The sequence below is a fragment of the Hypanus sabinus genome, chromosome 14 (assembly GCF_030144855.1).
Source record: "Hypanus sabinus isolate sHypSab1 chromosome 14, sHypSab1.hap1, whole genome shotgun sequence".
NCBI classification, from domain to species: Eukaryota; Metazoa; Chordata; class Chondrichthyes; order Myliobatiformes; family Dasyatidae; genus Hypanus; species Hypanus sabinus.
Genome location: NC_082719.1, coordinates 101,286,821 through 101,306,192, shown reverse-complemented (window position 1 = coordinate 101,306,192; position 19,372 = coordinate 101,286,821). Strand labels below are relative to the sequence as shown.

The following is a 19,372-nucleotide window of genomic DNA, read 5'->3' as shown; positions in this document are numbered from 1 at the left end:
TCAATAGGACTATTGACCATTTTGACAATCTTGGCAGCTGGTTGTAAATTCCCAGCTAGCTCACTATTTAATGCCAGTGAGCCTTTACACTGCTAATACCCTAATGCAATTAAACCTGAAGTTTAAAGGTCACTCAGTGCCTCGAGTCTTGACACTCTCCCTTCTTCACTCATTAGCATCTTCAATTTTACTTCTAGTTAGCATAATACAGGGACTTGGCCTCGGAGAGTGCTGTTAGCAACATTGCTGTTATTTTAGCCTCGTTTTAGCAATGGGTTTCTCTGCCTTTATCTTATACAACAAGAAGGATTATTTATATTATAAAATACTATGTTACTAAAATATAAATATATAATTAATATAAATAAATTGTATATACATATATATAACATAGAGTTAGCATATATTAAACATAATAATATATTTATAAAATAATATTTGTACATTAAAATACATTATTATAGTATCTTATTTATCTTCCCAAAGACTGCCCGGATTAGAGAGCCTGTCTTATGAAGATAGGTTGTACGAGCTAAGGCTCTTCACTTTGGAGTGAAGGAGGACTGGAGGTGACTGGATAGAGGTGTACAAGATGATAAGTAGCACAGGTTGGGTGGAGAGTCAGATACTTTTTCCAAGACATAAAGGACAAACACAAAGAGGCATAACTTTAAGGTGTTTGGAGGAAAGTAGAGGGGGATGTCAGTGGTGAGTGCGTGGAATGTATTGCTAGGGGTGGTAGTAGAGGCAGATATATTAGGCACATGGATGATAGGAAAATGGAAGGCTAAGTTGGAGGCAAGGGTTAGATTGATCTTAAGGTAGCTTAAAAGGTCAGCACAACATTGTGGGCTGTTCTGTGTTCTTAACAAACAGTATAAACATTATTATAAGGAACCTTTCAATCCTGAGATTGTTGATTCATACTGAGTAAATGTGAAAGCAGTATCTGAGATCACAAGAGAGCATCAAATCTTTAAATGGGTGATTGGTAGCTGAGCATAGATCAGCTGGAAGGATAATAGAGAAAAAAATCAAACTTAAGCCGCACACCAATTGTTGGAAGGAAGGGAAAACCATATAAGGTATGGATGGAGAAGGGTTGTCCTATTTTGCTGAGTGCCGACTGGCTCAACTGATGACCTTGAAGGCTCCATTGGATTTAGGAAAAACTGGTGAACCTCCTGAGCTTTTCTGCTGGACATTGAGGAGAAAGGATGCTCCCCAGTATTGCATGTGATATCCCATCGTCACCCTGGTCCAGTCATTCTGGACATCATATTTTGTTTTACATACCATGTGTGATATACTGTATGAATTGAGGGTTTGCTGTTGTACAGAGGAATATTGTTTCATTGGTTGTATATATGTGCAGTGAGATAACAATAAATTTGAACATGAACTTATTTCCAATTCTGACATGTCGGTTCATGGCTTCCAGTACTGTCATGATGAGGTCACACTCCATCTGGGGTAGCCTCCAACCTGATGGCATGAACATTTATTTCTGGTAATTTCACCCCTCTCCTTTCTCCCTTCTTTCATTCCCATTCTGGTTCCCCTCTCACCCCTTGTATTCCCCACACTTTCCCATCATCTTCCCTTTCCTATAGTCCACTCTTCTCTCCTGTCAGCATTCTTCTTCTCCAGCAATTTAGCTCATCCACCCATCACCTCCCAGCATCTCACTTCTTTCCCTTTTCTCCTCACCTATCACTTGTTATTTTGTACCTCTTCCCTCCCCCACCTTCTTAGACTTGCTTATCGGCCCCCTTCCTTTCCAGTACTGATGAAGCATCTCGGCCCAAAGCATCAACTGTTTAGTATACCATCATACTGATAAACACAAGAAATTCTGAGCAAATCTAGAACATCACACACAAAATGCTGGAGGAACTCAGCAGGTCAAGAGGTTTCCATAGAGAGGAATTAACAGTCAACATTTTGGGCTGTGACCTTTCATCAGGAAGGGTCACCACTGGTTTCAAAGAGTTCACCCCCTCATTTTTCTAAACTCCAGAGAATATAGGCCCAGAGCTATCAAACGCTCCTCACATGTTAACCCTTTAATTCCCCCCCCCAAAAAAAACAGCTCACAATACTCAAAGTGCCAGTCTGACCAATGGTAATGATCAGTCAGTGCTAATCCAACTCTTTGCTGCAAAAAGGACAAAGTTCCTTTCACCTGAGGTGTCTGTAAGTTTATTTTTAGATACATTACTTTAGGTAAAGAAACTTGAGCTTCGTTCTCTGAAACTAATTTGGTTTATATATGTCCCAAATGCTCCAGCTGATGGATTGTAAGTGTCACTACATGTTGGGATAATGTGACATCTCCCAAAGTGGGCGAGCCAGTCTGGCACGATACGTTGCTAGCTATAATGGGTCGCTGGCCAGCTCTGTTATTAAAGGCAGCCTTTCATTTATTAAAATGCCATTCAGAACACATAACTGGGATTATAAATTGAAAGATTTGCAATGCATTGGGAGTGCTGCCTCGGAAGAATCATTTAACAAGCAGCTGCTGGTAGTGATTGAGCAGATGCATGTACTATCTTAAAGGGTTAGCCAGAATGAAGTGATCTGTATTTGAAGTGTGACTCAGGCTAGTTCAGTACGCAAGTGTCATCGAGAAGAAGACACAGCAGCACCTCTAATTCCTTAAAAGTTTGTGTAGGTTTGGCATGCCTTCAAAAACTTTGACAAACTTCTATAGGTGCACAGTGGAGAGTCTCCTAAAGTTGCATCCCCTTCCTGATGAAAGGTCACAGCCCAAAATGTCAACTATTAATTCTTCTCTATAGAAGCTGCCTGACCTGCTGAGTTCCTCTAGCACTTTGTGCGTGATGCTCTGGATTTGCTCAGAATTTCTTGTGTTTATCAGCCTGGTATTGAAACATCACTGCCCAAGATTGGAAAAGGCTGCAGAAAGTGGTGGACACATCCCAGTCCATCACAGACAAAGCCCTCCCCACCAATGAATAGATTTACCATAAGAAAGTGGCATCCATCATCAAGGACACCCTCCATCCAGGCCGTGCTCTCTGCTCACTCCTACCATTGGGCATAAGGTACAAAAGCCTTAGGTCAGACACCACCAAGTTCAGGAACGGTTACGCTATGGCTAATAGTCTCCTGAAACAGCATGGACAACTTCAATCACCACACACTGATTCTACAACCTGCAGACTCACTTTCAAGGACTTGACAACTCATGTTCTCAGTGCTAATTATTACTTGTCATCTTTTACACATTGGTTGTTAGTCATAGAGAAGTACAGCACTTTGTATAGTCTTTGGTTATGTATAGTTGCTGTCCAAAGGAAACCTGGCTTTATCACACACTGCATTCTGTAGATAAACTCAAGAGATTCTGCCAATGCTGGAAATCCAGAGCAACACCCACAAAATGCAGGAGGAACACAGCAGATTAGGCAGCATCTATGGAAATGAATAAACAGTCAGCATTTCGGGCCAAGACACTTCATCAGGCTGAGGTGCTGACGAAGTGTCTGAGACGTAAACATTGTCTCGTTATTCCTCTCCATGTGCTTATGTACAGGGTGTAAATGCTCCCCCCGCTTATATTTCGTTTGTGTTGCTTTGCAGTTAAATCTCATGGCTTGGAAAATTCTGGTTTGGGCTTTGGGCGGGGGAGGTCAGACATTTGATTGCTGGGAAGGAAGTATTGATGAGTATGACTTGTAGACAGGAGATAGGTAACTGTGGTTACTGGAAAAAGGTCAGAGGCTTTTGATATGGGACGACAACTGCTGATCTGGTTTCATGATGCTTCGCTCACTGTTAGTGCCAGTTTGTCCTAAATGTGTCCAACACCTTTTGGAAACAGGTAGAACTAGACCTTTAGTATCCTGATCGAAGTAAATCTACTTGGGTTTACTAAAACTGTTCCCATATTAGGATCTTGCTGCATGCTCACAAAACTAAACCATTAATGATTTCTCAGCTCTAAGTATCTGCCTGCACTGAGCACCCAAACACACCTGGTTTTTCCGGTCTCCAGGGTAAATTGTTTAATTTGTTTTGTTTTATCTATCTATCTATCATTTCTTTCCTTTTGTATTTGCATAGTTTGTTGTCTTTTGCAGACTTAGATTGGTGCGGTTTTTCAATTATTCTGTTCTGGGTGTATTTCGTATACTCATAAGAAAATGAACTTGGGGCTATATATGACGATATATACATACTTTGATAATAAGTTTACTTTGAACTTTATGTTAAATGACCCATTATTCTGAAGACATTTAGCTACCGCTGATGGACAATGTGAAAATGCCTGATTCAAAGGGTTTCAACCATTTCAAAGACTGTGAAGCACTGCCAACATAATTGTCTTCAATCATCCTTGTATTGAAGATCATGTTTACAAGTGTCAGCTTCCCAGTGTATAAAATTAAGTTGGAACAACTGCTGGCTCTAGGAATATTTTTTGGGTTGGATTTTGTACTTCTGAATAGAATGGCCAGTAGACAATAGCCAGTTAGGTGTCACACCATTGTAGCGGTTAGAGTCAGACTTATTATGGCTCCCAAGTTCAATTCACTGCTGTCTGGAAGGAGTTTGTACATTCTCCCCATAATCGTGGTGCTCTAGTTTCCTCCCATATTCCAGAGATATGTTTGGTTAGGGTTAGTAAACTATGTTTGCACGGGAAGCATAGCAGCACTTGCAGACTATCTCGGACTGTGCTACTCATTGACACAAATGTACAGGGCAGTATATGTAATGTATGAAATGTACACTGTATGTTTCAATGTACATGTGAGAAATAAAACTAGTCTTTATATTTTTATCTTGTAATTGAAGGTGGTGTGCAGGCATTTTTTCAGCCAATGCAGACCACTTGTAATTATTACTTTTCATAGTATAGTTATACAACTGGATTATGTCAAAGGATGTTTGGGACTGAACCATCACACTGTTATGCATCTGGAGTTATCAAGTTAGTTATGAAGAGCAGACTTCCTTGCTTCTTAGAGAACCTATGTGTCTCATGATAATTTAGTTATGGTCACTATGTTCCTACCTAAGAATTTCTTAAAGGTCCCTCATATTTCTGTCTCTACCACCACTCCAGGCAGCACTTTCTATGCACACACCTCTCTCTGTGTAAAGAACCTACCTCTGCCGTCCTCTCCATATATTTTTTTCAATCACCTTAAAATGATACCTCCATTTATTGGCCATTTCTGTCCTGGGTAAAAGTCTCTGTTTGTCCACTCGTTCTTTGCCTCTTATCCTCTTGTTCACCTCTATCAAGTCACCTTTCATTCTCCTTTGCTCCAAAGAGAAAAGCCCTAGCTCACTCAGCCTATCATAAGACATGTCCTCTGGTTCAGGTAGGATCCTGGTAAAACCCCTTCTGCTGTAACACACAAAATGCTGGAGGAACTCAGCAGGTGAAGCAGCATCTATGGAGAGGAATAAACAGTCAAGACCCTTCATCAGTTTCTTGTTATGTTTGGAAACTTCAGAACATCAAACTAATTTAAAGGAAGACACTGGAGTCTAAAATATGAGTCTAATTTTGTGTTTACATTAAGCTAGTTGCGTACATATCATGTGGTGGTGTGATGACATATGCAATTCACATACTTACATATATAATCCATAATGAATGATTTAAGTAAACAAGAATGTTTAATCAAACAATATATACACAAGATTACACAAATATTGCTGAAATATTAAATACATACATAAAAAATATTAAATACTAAATCAGCAGTTCTAACCTGCTGATTTCCTCCAGAATTGTTGTGTGTTACTGTGGATTTCCTGCGTAATCTCTTGTATTTAAAATCTCCTCTGCCCCTCTCTAAAGCTTCCATATCCTTCCGATAATGAGGTGACTGGAACTGAACACAATACTCCAAGTGCGGTCTAATTTGCATCATTGTATATGTGTTACCTTGGATTTCCAGCATCTGCAAAATCTTTTATCTCAAGGCATCTGCACAGCTTGTTAACAATCTGCAGCTTGTGATAATCCACGGGACAGGTCGACCTAGCAAGTAAACAGGCTTCCAATGCAACAAAGAGATCCGGTCCAAAGAATTTCTTGATCAAAATGTTCTTTGCCCCAGGCAGGAGTTTGTGAAGAATTAACGTTATGACACATTGAAGGGAATGGCACAATCAGGACAGTTTTATCTCCTAATGCACTTGTTAATATTTAAAGGACAATTCAGTGAAACATGGTTGTTCTTTTAGAATGCATAAATAATACATTTGTACTTGGATGGCATTTCTTGGTTATATCTGGTGGTAGTTGTCTTTCCTGTCAGACGATGATAGGAAACTTGTGTGGGAGAGTTTCTAAAGTGGAAAAGCCATTACACCGAGGCAGTTCCACACTCTCGACCTCAGAGGTCTGAGTCCAATAGTACAAACAAGCATCTCAGACTGGTTGGCCATGACATCTTCAGTGCCTTGTCATGCCAGAGCATTGCAGTACCATCTTTCCAAGCGTTGCAACTCACTATACATAAATCTCATCTGCCCAGTCTGCCAGTGCTGACTTCACGTGCTAGCACAGGCAAGTTCCTTTTTCGCTGGGGCATGAATCTGCTGGCTACCGTCACCTGGTTTAGCCTGCCTGTCGAAGTGGTGTACTAGGGTATGGCCACTGTCACATGCAAAAAGCTACTTGAAGCCACAGGTGAGAGCTGAGTGTCTCACCAAAGGTCAGTGAGCTGTTCTGGAATGGACACAACAAGCCCCTTCACCAGAGGTGCTTCCCCTCCTTGGACACCACAGACACCCCTTATATTTGATGACAAACCTGCAGAGCCCTCTATCCAAACAACAAAGGAGATTATGCAGATGCTGAAGAAGAGTTTTGGCCAAAAATGTTGAATGTTTATTCATTTCCATAGATTCTGCCTAACCTTCATACCCACTCTATCTAGGCCTTTCAATATTCAATAGGTTTCAATGAAATATCCCTAAAATTGGTCCACTTGAAGATAATCTATATTAATGATTTGGATGATAATGTGGTAAAGTGAATCTGCAAATTGGAGAAAGGCAAAAGACTGGGGGGGGGGGGGGCATAGTAGACAGCGAGGAAGACTATCAAAGTTTCAGAATCAGGTTTATTATTGCTGGCTTGTGACATGAAATTTGTTAACTTAGCAGCAGCAGTGGGATCTGGACCAGCTGGAAAAATGGACTGATAAATGAACAATGGAATTTAATGCAGACAAGTGTGAGGTGTTGCATTTTGGGAAGACAAACTAAGGTAGGACTTGGACAGTGAACTGTAAGTACAGAGTAGTGTGATAGAACAGAAGGATCTGGGAATACAGTCCCACAATTCATTGAAAATGGTGTCAAGGTAGGTAGAGTTGTTAAAAGAAAGCACCTGGCACTTTAACTTTCAGTTCTCTTTTTTACGTTTGGTAAGCTTTTATAATATCTGTTAATCTCTGAGTAACAAAAAAGTCATTGTGCTGAGTTCCTCCAGCATTTTGTATATGTTGCTCTGGATTTCCAGCAGAATTAGAATCAGGTTTAGAATTACTGGCATATGTCATGAAATGTGTTGTTTTGTGGCAGAATACATTATAACAGAAAACACTAAATTACAATACAAATATGTTTTAAAAATTAAATTAATTAAGCAGTGCAAAAAGAGAGTAAAAAAAATTGAGATAGTCATGGGTTCACAGTCCATTTAGAAATCTGATCAGAAGCTGTTCCTAAAGTATTCAGACTCCTGTACCTCCTCCCTGATGGTCGAAGTGAGAAGAGGGCATGTCCTGTGTGATTGGGATCCTGAATGATGGATGCCACTTTTTTGAGCACGAGCCTTTTCAAAGCTGCGGAGGCCAATGCCATGGTGGAACTGGGTTCGCAGCTTCTTCAGATCCTGCGCAGTGGCCCCTCCATACCAGATGGTATCCCATGTGTTTAAAAAATCCTGCTGCTTCCTTTGACTCTTTGACCATTTCTTCACATAATCAGTATTTTAAACGTGGACAGAAATAATTTGCGGGTCATATATACTCTTCAAATTAATGCATCTCTTCACATTCTCACCTTATGTATTTAGCCAATTAACTGCAGGCTTTTTGCTTTGTCAGTGCAGGCCATTAGGAAGTAATGAATAATGTGCACAGAAAGACATAAAACTACTTTAGATCATTTGCAATGGAAACTGACTTGTTAATAACTAGGACAGAATATAGTCCCACAGAAATTATTCAGCAGTAGAAGCATCAGTGGTCACAAATTTATCACCATACCTGACTGTCAGCTTCAGTATGCCTTTAAAGTTCAAAGTTTAAAGTAAATTTATGATCAAACTACCTATATGTCACCATATACAACCCAGAGCTTCATTTTCTTGTGGGCATTCACAGTATGGACAAGAAACATAGTAAAGTCAATGAAAGATCTTACCCAACAGGATGGACAAACAACCAGTGTACAAAAGACAACAAACTGTGCAAATACTAAAAGAAAGAAAAAAGTAATAATAAATAAGCAATAAATATCAGGAACTTGAGATGAAGAGTCCTTTAAAGTGAGGCCATTGGTTGTGGAAACAGTTCAGTGTTTGGTGAGTGAAGTTATCTCCTCTGGTTCAAGAGCCTGATGGTTGAGGGGTAATAACTGTTCCTGAACCTGGTGGTGTGGGTCCTGAGGCTCCTGTACCTCCTGCCTGATGGTTGAGGGGTGATAATTGTTCCTGAACCTGGTGGTGTGGGTCCTGGGGCTCCTGTACCTCCTGCCTGATGGTTGAGGGGTAATAACTGTTCCTGAACCTGGTGGTGTGGGTCCTGGGGCTCCTGTACCTCCTGTCTGATAGTTGAGGGGTAATAACTGTTCCTGAATCTGGTGGTGTGGGTCCTGGGGCTCCTGTACCTCCTGCCTGATGGTTGAGGGGTAATAACTGTTCCTGAACCTGGTGGTGTGGGTCCTGGAGCTCCTGTACCTCCTGCCTGATGGTTGAGGGGTAATAACTGTTCCTGAACCTGGTGGTGTGGGTCCTGGGGCTCCTGTACCTCCTGCCTGATGGTTGAGGGGTGATAACTGTTCCTGAACCTGGTGGTGTGGGTCCTGAGGCTCCTGTACCTCCTGCCTGATGGTTGAGGGGTAATAACTGTTCCTGAACCTGGTGGTGTGGGTCCTGAGGCTCCTGTACCTCCTGCCTGATGGTTGAGGGGTGATAACTGGTCCTGAACCTGGTGGTGTGGGTCCTGAGGCTTCTGTACCTCCTGCCTGATGGTTGAGGGGTGATAACTGTCCCTGAACCTGGTGGTGTGGGTCCTGGGGCTTCTGTACCTCCTGCCTGATGGTTGAGGGGTAATAACTGTCCCTGAACCTGGTGGTGTGGGTCCTGGGGCTCCTGTACCTCCTGCCTGATGGTTGAGGGGTAATAACTGTTCCTGAATCTGGTGGTGTGGGTCCTGAGGCTCCTGTACCTCCTGCCTGATGGTTGAGGGGTGATAACTGGTCCTGAACCTGGTGGTGTGGGTCCTGGGGCTCCTGTACCTCCTGCCTGATGGTTGAGGGGTAATAACTGTCCCTGAACCTGGTGGTGTGGGTCCTGAGGCTTCTGTACTTTCTTCCTGATGGCAGCAGTGAGAAGAGGGCATATCTGGATGGCGGGGGTCTTTGATGATGGACCCCCACAATTTTAAAATCAAAACATTACTACAATTAGCAGTTAATGAAATCCTGTTACAGCTAATTAGATTTGGGGGTTCAGTTCCAGGATCCTCTGTAAGAAAGCTTGTATGTTCTATCCGTGTGCATGTGGATTTCCTCAGGGTGCTCTGGTTTCCTGCCATAGTCCAATAGCGTACCAGTTAGTAGGTTCATTGGTCATTGTAAGTTGTTCTGTGATGAGGTTAGGGTTAAATCGTAGGTTGCTAAGTGGTGCAACTCGGTGAGCTGACAAAATCTGTACTGCGCTGTATCTCAAAATAAAACTTAGTACAGAAACACTTCCAGTTCCCTCTGGGGTGACATCACTGATAAGGTGTTATTTTCTTATTCTAATTCAGCTGGAGGAAATACCAGTGTCAGTGATCTAAATCCAGATAATGAAATAGCAGTATTAATGAAATAAGGCTTTTATAATTAGCCATGAATATTTAAAGCATTAAACCCTATGAAAGGTTTAATGTTAATTACATTGCTCTTTTATTAAAGATAAAGATTAACTTTATTTCTCACAGGTACATTCAGAGATTAAAACACTGAGTGAAATGCATCGTTTGTGTCAATGACCAGTCACAGAGCAAAAATGTGCTGGGGACAGCCCACAAATGTCGCAATGTTTCCAGCAGCAACGTAGCATGCCTATAACTCTAACCCGTACATCTCTGGGAGGAAACTGGAGCACCCAGAGGAAACCGATATGGTCACGGGGAGAACATACAAACTCCTTACAGACAGTGGCAGAAATTTAATCTATATTGCTGGCTGTGATCGCCTATGTCATATGACATGCCATATGATGATGATGATGATGATGATGATGCAAAAATCCTTCTAACTGTGCCTTAAATCTATTTAAAGAGGTAGCCTGTACTGCTTCCATGGGCAGAGAATTCCACAGGTTTACTACTCTCTGGGAAAAAACATTTTCTCTTCATCTCTGCTTAATGTGAAAGGTGAAATATTTCAGGGATATCTGGAAGTTATTCAGACGATGTGCAGCTTGTGTGGTTGATCTTGGCAACTGACTTGCCAACGTTTCAGCACCATGAGAAGAGACACTGCCAGTGAGCTGTAGACTGTGGTGTGTCCTCTGAATGCTTGGCCTTTATATACTTCTCAATCAGATGATTGGACGTCATTTTGGAAACACAGTTGTGAAGTGGGGACGAAATCTCGCCACATTGGCTGTGTGGCAAACTTTGTGCGTTGAGTTCAAGAATTTTGCCCCGAATCAGCTCATAAATAGGATCAAGGTCTACATATTTGTTTACTAAATTGTTTGCAGATACCCACACTTCTAGGAATTCTCTTGCATGCTGCCTGTTCGCCTGTGCCGTGACTTTCACAGATGCCCAGTTGAATTTGTGCCCCTCTTGACTTCATGGGGCGATACTAGGGAGAGTTAGTCATCTGCTTCATAGCCAGTTGATGTTCATGGATCCTTGTAGATAGTTTTCTCCCAGTTTGGCCAGTGTAATGTTTGCTGTAGTCCCCACATTGGATTTTGTAGACCACATTGTTCGTGTCTAATTGTTTGGTTCATTCTTCAAGCATGTAAAGTGCTCTGCTCAATCTTATTGTTGGCTTATATACAATCTTTGTCACTCAGAGGGCGGCACGAGTGTAGAATGAGCTGCCCATGGAAGAGGTGGATATGGGTCCGGTTGCAGCATTGAGAAGAAGAAGTTTGGAGTGGTACATTGGATCAGTGAGCTTTGAAGGATATAGCCCAGGTTTGGAGGGATATTACCAAGGTGCAGATAGATGGCACCGGGCAGAAAACCAGACCAGCAGAGGTTAGAATGGCTGAAAGACTTGTTTCTGTGCTGTGCTCGTCTATGATTTAATTATCCTGCGTGTGCTTGCTCCACTGCAGAGCTTGACAAGGAGCTATATGCCAGATATTTCCCTACACCATCTGAGATTTGAACTGATATTTATATCTGATGATGTTTGTTGAGGAAAGTGTGTGGGATAATTCACATAAGAAGTGGTTTCTTCCTTTCTGCAAATAAGACCACCAAATATGTTGCATCCAACCATGCCACTATAAAATGGACTGCGGACCTCACAATCTAACTCCTTTTGACTTTACAGCTTATTGTCTATCTGCACTGCACTTTCTCCATTGCTCTTTATTCTGTTAATGTTTTACCTTGTACTACCTCAATGCCCTGTAATCTGCATAAATGATATGCAAGACAAGTTTTTCACTCAACCTCGGTATGTGTTACAATAATGAACCAATTCCAGGTCCAATTCCAAAGAGGCAGACGAATCTCAGTTTAATTTGTCCTTCGAGGGAGAAACCAATGTATATGATATCAACAGTAAAAACATTTTACAATAGCACCATTTAAAAGTCATTTGAACTGGTACATGGATAGATAAGTTGAGATGGATGTGTATCAAACAGGTGCATTTGGGACTAACAGATGTATAACTGGGTTAGCATGGATGAGTTGGGCTGAATGGTCTGTTTCTTTGCCATATAAAGACCATAAGACCATAAGATACAGGAGCAGAGTTAGACCATTTGACCCATTGATCTGTTCTGCCATTTCATCATAGCTGATCCATTTTCCCCTCTCAGCCCCAATCTCTTGCCTGCTCATTGTATCCCTTCATGCCCTAACAAATCAAGAATCTATCAACCTCTGCATTAAATATACATAAAGATGGACTCCACAGCAACTTGTGGCATATAATTCCACAGATTCACCACTCTCTGGCTAAAAAACAATTCTCTTCATCTCAGTTCTAAACGGACGTCCCTCTATTCTGAAGCTGTGTCTTCAGATCTTAGATTTTCCCACCAGAAGAATCATCCTCTCCACATCCACTCTGTCAACGCGTTTCATTATTTGATGGGTTTCAATGAGGTCACCCTTCATTTTTTTGAGTTCTAGTTAATACAAACTTAGAGCCATTAAGCACTATTCATATGACAAGCCATTCAATCCTGGAACCTCTTTTGAACCATTTCTAGTTTCAGCACATCCTTTCTGAGAAAAGGAGCCCAAAACCGCTCACAATACTCCAAGTGAGGCCTCACCAGAGCTTTATAAAGCCTCAACATTACATCCTCGCTTTTATATTCCAGTGTTCTTGAAATGAATGTTAACATTGCATTTGCCTTCCTTAACACAACCTGCAATTTATCCTTTAGGGAATCCGGCATAAGGACTCCCAAGTCCCTTTACACCTCAGTTTTTTGTATTTTCTCTCCATTTAGAAAATAGTCAACCCTTTCATTTCTTCTACCATTGAGCAAAACAGTACTCTTCTCGACTTTGTATTCCATCTGCCACTTCTTTGCCCATTCTTCAAATCTCTCTAAGTACTTCTTCAACCTCTCTACTCCCTCAAAGCTACCTGCCCCTCCACCTATCTTCATATTGTCTGAAAACTTTGTAAAAAAAGCCATCAATTCCATCATGCAAATCATTGACATATAATGTAAAAATAACAGGTCCCAACAAAGACTCCTGTGGAACACCACTAGTCACTGGCAGCCAACTGGAATAATTTCCTTTATTCCCACTTTTTGCCTCCTGCCACTTAGCCACTGATTTATCCGTGCTAGAATCTTTCCTGTAATACCATGGACTCGTGACTTGTTAAACAACCTCAGCTGTGGCACCTTGTCAAAGGCCATCTGAAAATTCAAGTACACAACATCAACTGATTCTTCTTTGTCTATCCTGCTCGTTATTTCTTCAAAGAATTTCAACAGATTTGTTAGGTAATATTTTCCCTTCAGGAAACCATAATGACTACAGCCTATTTTGTCATGTGCCTCCAAGTACCCTGAGACCTCATCCTTAATAATCGACACCAACGTCTTCTCAACCACTAGTTTCAAACTAACTGGCCTATAGCTCCCTTTCTTTTACCTCTCTCCCTCCTTGAAGAGTGGAGTGACATTTGCAATTTTCCAGTCTTCTGGAACTATTCCAGAATGTAGTGATTCTTGAAAGATCCTTGCTAATGCCTCCATGATCTCTTCAACTAACTATTTCAGAACTCTGGTGTGTACACCATCTGGTCCGGATGACTGATCTACCTTCAGACCTTTCAGTTACTCAAGACTCTGGTCACTAGTTATGGTAACTTCACACACTTCATGCCCCTGACACCTGGAACTTCAACCATACTGTTGGTGTCTTCCACAGTGAAGACTGACGCAAAATATTTATTCAGTCCATTTGGCCATTCCCTTGTCCTCCATTACTACCTCTCCAGCATCATTTTCCAACTGTCCAATATCCACTCTCAGCTTTCTTTTACACACTTTATGTATCTGAAGAAACTTTTGGTATCCCCTTTAATATTATTGGCTAGCGTACTTTAGATCTTAATAGCTATTCAAGTTGCCTTCTGTTGGTTTTTAAAAGCTTCCCAATCTGCTAACTTACCACTAATTTTTGCCCTTTTATATGCCCTCTCTTCTGCTTTTACTCTGTGACTCTACACTTACAGTGTAGCAATCCCTCAGGATCCTGCTGACATATCTTCTAGGTTCTCATATTAACATAAAATATTACAAAGTGCTTTTTTGCTGCTAAGGACAGCTTGATTTTTATAAAATTCATAGAGTCTTAGAGCAATGGAGCTTGGAAAACAGGCTCTTCAGCACAACCCATCAATGCTGACCAAGTTGTCAAACTTAACTAATCCAATTTAGCTGTTTTAACAATACAGTATAGGACAGGACCTTGGGTTCATCATCTGCATCACTGTCAGGTATAGGTGGGATGGGGGGTGGAAGCAACTGTACAGGATCGATTACAGCGGTAGAGAGTTGTGAACTCAGTCAGCTCTATCGTGGGCAGTGGCCTCCCCAGCATTCAGGACATCTTCAAGGAGCGGTATTTCAAAAGGGCAGCGTTCATCATTAAGGAGCCCCACCACCCAGGACATGCCTTCTTCTCATTGCTACCATCATGAAAGAGGTGCAGGAGTCTGAAGACACACACTCCACCTTTCAGGAGCAGCTTCTTCCCCTTATCATCTGATTTCTGAATGGACATTGAACCCATGAACACTATCTCTCTACTTTTTTGCACCAGTTTAATTTAACTTATTAGAATATATATAGCCTTATTACTGCAAATGAAGTTTTTATCATTGTGTTACAAAGTATTGCTACCACAAAACAAAACATTTCACACTGTATGCCAGTGATAGTAAACCTGATTCTGATGTTGTGCTGAACTTTTAACATACTCTTCCCTCTACAAAGCCCTTCATTTTTCTTTCATCCAGGTGCTTATCTGTGAATCTCTTAAATAATCCTAATGTATCTGCCTCTATCATCACCTCTGGCAATACATTCCACACATGCACTATTCACTGTGTAAAAAGAAAATACCTCTGACATCTCCACTATACTTCCATCTAAACAACTTAAAATTATGTCACTCGTATTAGTCATTTCTGCCCAGGAAAAACTCGCTGGCTGTCCACTTGATCTTTGCTTCTTATCATCTTGTACACTTCTATCAAGACCCCACTCATCCTTTGCCCTCTTCTTTCTCAACAAAAGACCCTAGCTCATCTCCATCTCTACTCTCTACCATCTGGCAGAGCTGGTCCTCACCCTCAACAATTACCCCCACTTGTCCAACCTCAAGGGATAGCCATTGGCACCCACATGGGCCCCAGCTATTGCTCCCCAACTCTTCCTGCACTACACTGACAATTGCATTGGTGCTGTTTCACACACCAATGCGAGCCCATCCATATCATCAACTTTGCCTCGAACTTCATCCACCCTACCCTTAAACTCACTTAGACACCTGCCTCCCATTTCTCTGTCTGCTGACATCTTTTATAAGCCACATGATTCCCATGGCTATCTTGACTGTACCTCTTCCCATCCCGTGTCCTGTTATCTCAGTTTCTTCAGCTCTGCCACATTTGTTCCTAGGATGCAGCTTTCCTTTCCAAGATATTAGAATGGATATCACTCCTTCAAAAATGGAGTTTCCCTTCCTTCACAATCGACACTGCCCTCATCTACAACTCCACTATTTCCCTTACATCTGCATTCACCCAATCTTCCCACTGCCTGAAGAGTGATAGAGTTTCTCTTGTCCTCACCTATCACCCCATGAGACCCCCATCCAACAATTACTCTCTGTCATCTCCAATGGGATCCTTCCACCAAGCACATCTTTACCACTGTCCCTCCCTCCACTATCCACAAGTATTGTTCTCTTCATGACTCCCTTGTCCATTTGTCCCTCTCCATCCTGGCACTCAACCCTACAACCAACCAAAGCACTACATCTGCCCATTTACCTTCTCCCTTGCCTCCTTCCAGGGTCATCTATTGTGCCTGGTGTGGCATCTTCTACATTGCTGAGACCCATCAAAAATTGAGAGACCACTTTGTTGAGCACCTCCGCTCCATCTGCTAATTCCCGATGGCCAACCACTTTAATTCCTAACCCCATTCCCATTCCAACATGACGGTCCTTGACCTCCTCTTTTGCCACGATGAGACCTCTCTCAGGGTGGAGGAGTAAAGCATCATATTTCATCTAGGTAGCCTCCAACCTGATGGCATAAACAACAATTTCTCCTTTTGGTTAAAAATAATATATATATTTCCCTCCCCTTCCATTCTTTTTCTATTCCTTCTCTGGCCTCATACATCTTCTTCTCACCTGCCTATCATTTTCCCCAGGGCCACTCCATTTCTCCCATGGTCCACTCTTCTCTCCTGTCAGATTCCTTTTTCTCCAGCCATTTACCTTTCCCACCCTCTTGACTTCACCTCTCACCTTCAAGTTTGTACTCTTTCCCCTCCCCCACCTTTTTATTCTGACATCTTCCCCCTTTCCTTCCAGTCCTTATGAAAGACCTCAACTGTTTGTTCATCTCCATAGATACCGTCTGACCTGCTGAGTCTCTCTGGCATCTTGTGTGTGGTACACCTCTCACCCTCCTTCACTCCAAAGAGAAAATCACTAGCTCACTCAAATTCTCCTCATAATAAGAAATACAGAAAAAAATAAATAGGTAGTGCAAAAAGAGAGAGAAATAGTGAGGTTGAATTTATGGGTTAAGGGACCATTCAAGAATCTGATAGCAGAAGGGAAAATTATGTTTCTAAAGGCTGTTGTGTCAGGGAGGAGGTACAGAAGCTTGATGGTACTAATGAGAAGAGGGCATGTGCCAAATGATGCTGGTCCTTACTGATGGAGGCCACTTTCTTTAGGTGTAGCCTTTTGAAGATGTCCTTGATAAGGGGGAGACCAGTACCCATGTTAGAAATGGCTGAGTTTACAACCCTCTGCTGTGTTTTCGGATCTTATGCAGTGGCCCCTCCATACCTGATGGTGATGCAACCAGTCATGGCATGGCTGTAGAAATTTGCCAGCGTCTTCGGTGAGATTCCAAATCTCCTCAGACTCCAAATTAAATATAGCCACTGTTGCACCTCTTTTCAATCGTATCAATGTGTTGGGCCCAGGATGGATTTTCAGAGATGTTGAGACACAGGAACTCCATCAGCAGGACTGCTTGTTTATTCTAGATTTATAAAATTAATAAGAAATTAATTCCTCTGCTGCTGCCTTGAATTTGGAACTTCTGCCATTGGATTAGTATCACAGCGAACTAAACCCTGCATTACCATTGATAAGAGACAGGAAGGAGAAATTTAAAAAAATATATATCTGAAACAGCTGGTTGTGATCTATCTGGTTTGACTGAGTGACTTCTTTTCAAGCAATACTCTTAACTATGGCACCAGGTCTTTATTTTCCTGTATTTTTCCGTAAGAAAATTAATCTCAAGATAATGGGTTCATGAAAATAATACCAGGAATTCAAGATAACTTATGAGGAACATTTCATGGCTCTGGGTTGCGGGAGTTCAGTAGAATGAAGGGGGATCTCTTTGAAATCTATCAAATATTGAAAGGCTTAGAAAGGTTGGAAGTGGAGAGGATGGTTTCTATAGTGGGGGAGCCTAAACCCAGAGGATGCAGCCTCACAAGACAAGGATGTCTGTTTAGAACAGAGAGGAGGAGGAATTTCTTTAGCCAGAGGACAGTGAATCTGTGGAATTCATTACCAGTGATGACTGCGGATGCCAAGTCATTGAGGAGAGCTTGATGATTCTTTACTGGTCAGGGTATCAACGTTAATGGGAAGAAGGCAGGAGGATGGGCTGAGGGAAAATAAATCAGCCATTAGACCATATGACATGGAAGCAGAATTAGGCCATTTGGCCCACTATTGAGTCACTTCCAGCATTCCATCATGGCTGATTATTCCCTCTCAACCTCATTCTCCAGTCTTCTCCCAGTAATCTTTGACACCCTGATTGACTAAGAACCTATCAACCTCCATTTCAAATGTACTCAATGACTTGGCCTCCACAGCCATCCATGGCGATGAACTCCACAAATTCACCACACTCTAGCTAGAGAATTCTTCCTCTACTCTGTTCTAAATGAATGTCCTTCTGTTCTGAGGCTGTGCCCTCTGGTTCTAAACTCATCCACTTTAGGAACCATCCTTTCCATGTCTACTCTATCTAGACCTTTCAATGAGATAAGTTTCAATGAAATCTCTCCTCATTCTTCTAACAACAAGTACAGCCCTATCAAACATTCCTCATACATTATCCATTTCATTCCCGGAATAATTCTTGGTTACTCCTTTGGCCCTCTTATCTTTTCTTAGATAGGGGGCTCACAACTGTTCACAATACTCCAAGTGCAGTCTGACCAATGTCTAATAACGCCTCAGCATTACATCCTTACTTTGATATTCTAGTCCTTTCAAAATAAATACTAACATTGCATTTGCCTTCCTTCCAACTAATTAACTTGCAAGTTAACCTTTTAGGGATCATGCAAAAGATTCCCAAGTCCCTTTGCACCTCTAAATCTTGAATTTTCTCCCCAGTTAGAAAATAGTCTATGTCTTTATTCCTTCTACCAAAGTGCATCACCCAATGCTATATTCCATCTGCTATTTCTTTGCTCATTCTCCCAATCTGTCTATGTCCTTCTGTAGAGTCCCTGCTTCCTCAAAACTACCCAAACTTCCACCTATGTTTGTATCATCTGCAAACTTGGCTACAAAGCCATCAATTCCATCATCCAAATAGTTGACAAGAAGCAGTCGCAATACTGACCCCTGTGCACAGCACTTCTCCCTGGCAGCCAACCAGAATCGGCTCCCTTTATTCCCACTCTTTGCCTCCTGCCAGTCAGCCAATCTACTATCCATGCCAGTATCTTTCCTGTAGTACAATGGGCTCTTATCTTCTAAACAGCTTCATGTGTGGGGATGGAATGGCAGAGCAGACTCCCTTGGCCAAATGGTTTAATGCTGCTCCCGTGCTTTTATATGATAATAAATTTACTCAAAGTTGACTTTGATTTTGACATATTGCCCTTCTTCCACTTTACAGAGCCTGGCATTCACAGACAGTTTACATACGTTCAGCGGCCTCAGAACATAGCTGTCCTCGAAGGAAGAGATGGGGTAATGGAGTGTTGTGTTACTGGATTCCCAGCACCTACAGTCACTTGGAAAAAAGGGGATGAAATTGTTCTGATCAGGTAAGAGAGTCCATTATGTTTGTCCCTCAGCCCCAGATCAAAGGTTGAAAGTTCATTTATTATCAATGCTGGGATTCATCCTCCCAC

The 19,372-nt window shown here is 41.8% G+C and overlaps 1 protein-coding gene across 1 annotated transcript in view; it reads left to right on the top strand.

Moving 5' to 3' along the window:
* dcc (DCC netrin 1 receptor) overlaps window positions 1-19,372 on the top strand; it is an 897,707-nt gene that overhangs the window by 223,223 nt on the left and 655,112 nt on the right. Inside the window, exon 4 of the mRNA XM_059988663.1 lies at window positions 19,135-19,285. Coding sequence (XP_059844646.1) covers window positions 19,135-19,285 — 151 coding nt within the window. The remainder of the gene's footprint in view (window positions 1-19,134; window positions 19,286-19,372) is intronic.